At 57.2% G+C, this 3,880-nt stretch overlaps 1 protein-coding gene across 1 annotated transcript; it reads right to left on the reverse strand.

The window, feature by feature from the left end:
* Positions 1-478: 478 nt before the first annotated feature.
* TSPAN1 (tetraspanin 1) lies at positions 479-3,405 on the reverse strand (the record flags this gene model as incomplete). Its single annotated transcript, XM_009705338.1, has 6 exons — positions 479-532; positions 810-893; positions 1,390-1,527; positions 1,905-2,003; positions 2,711-2,785; positions 3,199-3,405. Coding segments are annotated over 6 exons (657 nt in total), but the record flags the coding sequence as incomplete, so codon positions are not given.
* Positions 3,406-3,880: the final 475 nt, after the last annotated feature.

Consider the following 3,880-nt stretch of genomic DNA (forward strand, 5'->3'; position numbering starts at 1 on the left):
CAGTTCAACTGAGAGATGCATGGGGGCACAGACCAGCCCCAGTGCCAGCCCCCACTTAGGGACACGGTGGGGACAGCGTGGGAGAGGTACAGCACCCACCTGCAAGGGTTTATCAAGGCATCGCTGTGCCACTGCCAGATCAGCAGCCCTGATCGGCCCCGTGCCGCTTTATCTCCCGCTGGCATCAGCTAATCAGACCAAGCAGCTTCTCCCCCCTCCCCCCCTTTCAAAAAAAAAAAACAACACCCCAAATCTCTATGTACAGACACAGTGTGCCATATCAGTACAAAAATATACACATAAACTTTACAGATCCCAGCTCAGTAGATCAAAACACAGCTATAAATCACAGTGCAGAGGACAGCATCAGGCCCAGGGAGCAATTGGGTGTCCCCCCCCCCAAGAGCACAGTGCACCACAGGTGCACCCCAGCAACGGAGGGGGGGGTGGGGGCAGATCATCCTCCTGCCTCGTGGGGTCATTTCTGATCCAGGTGGCAATACAAGTACATGGAAACCGTCATGGCCGCAATCTGTGGGCAGCAAGAGGCGAGTTAGCCTCCCTCGGTGTCCCACCCCAGCATCAGTTCGGGTCACAGCCCATAGCACCCATCCCCAACGCACACAAGGAGGAAAAGCCAGGTGTGCCCAGGGAAGAAGGCTCAGTAGCCACTCCAGAGCAGATGGTGGTCCACGGGGCTGCACCAGCCTCCTGCAGCCCCTCAGCCACCCAGGCTGGTCCTGGCCCCACCTCTCACCTCCAGGTACAAGGAGGCGGCGGCAGCAGGACAGCGATGCTCAGGCACTCACCTCCAAGGCAGCGATGCCAGCTGCCACACCACCCACCACACCCGCATTAGTCTTGATTTCTTCCAAGATCTGACTGAAACAACCCTGCAAGAGGCAACACACAGGTGAGGATGAGCAAGGGCTATCAATCCCCCAAACACTGGGGCACAATATCCCTGGAAAGGGAGGTACGGTTCTCCAGCCTAGAGCTGCATGGCCATGGAGAAGGTCTGGTGGATTCAGGGGGCAACTCATCTCAGCCACTTCTCAGGCCAGAGTACAGTATTGTGGGGGGAGGAGGGGAAAAGGAGGAAGGGAAATCATCCAAAAAAAGGGTAGAGTGGTGCCTGGGTTCATGCTCACCTCCAGGCATGTCATGCTGCTACAGAGCTCCCTTTAGGACCAGAGCAATGGTAGCAGCTTTGCTTGTCTCCACCAGGGAGAAGCCAAAGCCACCACAGCATTCCCCAGGTCTTAAAGCTCATGGGACCATCATGTCCAGAGCTGGGGCTACAGGACCAGTACAGGCCTCCCTCCCTGTGCCACGGCACACCCCAAACCAGGCTCTGCCAGAAGGCAAGAGCTGCTGGTCCAGACGTACCGGGACATCGCTTTGTGCGGCAACCGTGCCGTTGCAAGGCTCCAGGTCTTTACAGCAGGGCTCCGGGTAGGTTTTGTGTTGCTCAAGCCAGTATGAGTCTGTAAAGTCTGTGTAGTTATTCAGGCCACAGCAATGGACCTAAGAGGGAGAGAGAGGAAGGGATGGGGAGAGCATCCCGCAGGTCTCCCTCCTGGGTCAGATACGGTCTGGACCCTGCTGCCCCATGGAGGGGGTGGGGTCACCCAACTCAGTGTGGGTGCTCAATGGCCTTCTTGGGACCAGGATTTTGCCCCACATTGTGGCATGGGCAGCTCTTGCCCCAGGCACAGGACCTCTAGATCCCAAGCGCGTAGGTCCCAGGCACCTGGGAAGCTGCTGGGGTGGTGACAGCTCAACAAATCCAGGATTGCAATGGTGTCCTCATTCCCATCCCACTGGCCCACCCAGCTGTGCACCACCAAGCCTGTGCTGGGAGCATCCTGACCCACGGGTGGGGGTCCCAGGGGTCAGCGCACCTCCCTCATGGTGACATTCCAGATGTGCGTGAGACTCTTATCCACCCCATACTTCTCCTTCAGGAGAGGGGTCACCACGGCCGTCAGCAGCGTCTCTGCCTGGAAGAGGAAGCAGAAAAACACTATCAGAGAAGGTCCTGGGGAGCACTCCAGAGCCGAGAGCTCCCATACTGCTCTCAGCCCATGGGGAGGAGACCACCGAGACCCAGCATGGCCAGGAACAGATCACACTGCATCACTTCGGCCCAAGGACAGCTTGGTCCCTTCCCCACTAACCAGTGCTTTATGGCACTGAGGCCACTTGTGACCAGTGAGTCATCTGATAAGCAGCATAACTGAGGGAACTAGGAATGACGTTTGCCCTGCGGTTGACTTCTCCAGTGCCTAATGAGGCAGTCACCTTTCTCCCCAGGTGGTTTCCCAGGTGCGTAATAAGGGGTTGAGTTTGCTTAGCATGAAGCATTAAGGACTTCCTCTTCTGTGTGGCTCCTACCATCAGAGGTGGAGAGGTGTCAAGCTTAGGCTGCTACTGGACTAAGGGGTTTGAAAGAAAGAAGCAGGCAAAGCTTGTGCCATAACCCTCATTTCTTTAGGGCAATGGGAATCCCTGTTCCCACCACCCTCAACCCCAGCCAGACCACAGAACTGGTGCCAGCAGGGACAGGTGTCCCTTTCTCCTGCAGCAGTGCCCACCTCTCAGCTTCCCCACCCATGGGCAGCACTGCCAGCCCCAGTGTCTCCTGTTTTCCCAAGGGGTAGGACAGGTTCCACATTCGCCCAACCCAAGACTCAGATATGCCACTCACAAAGCCTGTGTAGACCAGAGCCACCACAGCAGCAGCAATTTCGGCAATGAAGATGATCAGCACCACCGAGAAGAACTAGGATACAGCAAGGGGAGGGAGGTCAAAGCAACATCCAGAGTCCAGAGGGTCCCCAGGAACCCATGTGCTTCCCAAAAGCTGCAGGACCCTCCCTCAGGGCTCAAGCCCTCTCTCATTGCCTTCAGCTCTGCTCCAAGCCCAACCTTGGAGTCCTCCCATCCTCAGCATGGGGCTGACCTCTCCAGATATGCTCCAAGAGAGACTTCTGCTCACCACCAGCTTCTGCTTCCTTTCACCCTTGCCCAGAGCAGACTTTGGGTCCAGCACTGCCTTTCCAAGGTCCACCCAGCCTTCCATCGCATGAGAACATTCAAGGAGCACATCTCCACAGATAAATCCGTCCCTCAGATCTCCCCCACCAGAGACCCAGCTCAAATAAGGCTTGATAAGGAGAGAAGTCAGGTCCATACCATCATCAGGAGACACTTGCTCTCCTTCTGGGCACCGTAACACCCGAGGAAGCCGATCACTAGCAGGATGGAACCAATGACGATGAGGAAGTAGCTCACATTCACAACCTGCAGGATGCTAGAGGAGATCGTCCCAAATATATTCAGGAATGACTGTCCATCCACTGTGACCCAGATGCCAACTCCCAGGAGGGTCCCGCCACCGAGCTGGGAAGTGAAAGACAGCGTCAGCTCCCAGGCAGGCAGAGATCCGGGATTTGGGGAGGGTCCTGGCACAGGTATTTCTCCCCTCTGCAAGTTTTTGCCATACCAAACCAAGACTTTGTGGCCACTGAGGGCAGCTCAGGGCATTGCCACTGCACACTTGGGGGAGCCAGATGGGTGACTACCCCAAAACACACCCCACCACCAGCACATCCCCAGCTGCGGTGTCACAGCTGCCCCTTTCCTCAGCCCAAGGGGTTTCGGTGCCAGCAGCAGGGCAGAAACCCCCATGCAGGGCAGCCAAGCCAGCAGTGCCACCAGCCACCCCCTGACCCCAGAGGGGCCCACACAGACAGCTCAGACACCGGCCACCATCACGCTGCCATGAGTTCCTCCATCCAGGGAAGTTGCCCACTCACATGGGGGAACGGCTGAGCAGCCCCCAGCCCCAGACACCCACACACCCTTGGCAAGGTCA

The sequence above is a fragment of the Cariama cristata genome, unplaced genomic scaffold (genome assembly GCF_000690535.1).
Source record: "Cariama cristata isolate BGI_N322 unplaced genomic scaffold, ASM69053v1 scaffold27628, whole genome shotgun sequence".
Classification (NCBI taxonomy): domain Eukaryota; kingdom Metazoa; phylum Chordata; class Aves; order Cariamiformes; family Cariamidae; genus Cariama; species Cariama cristata.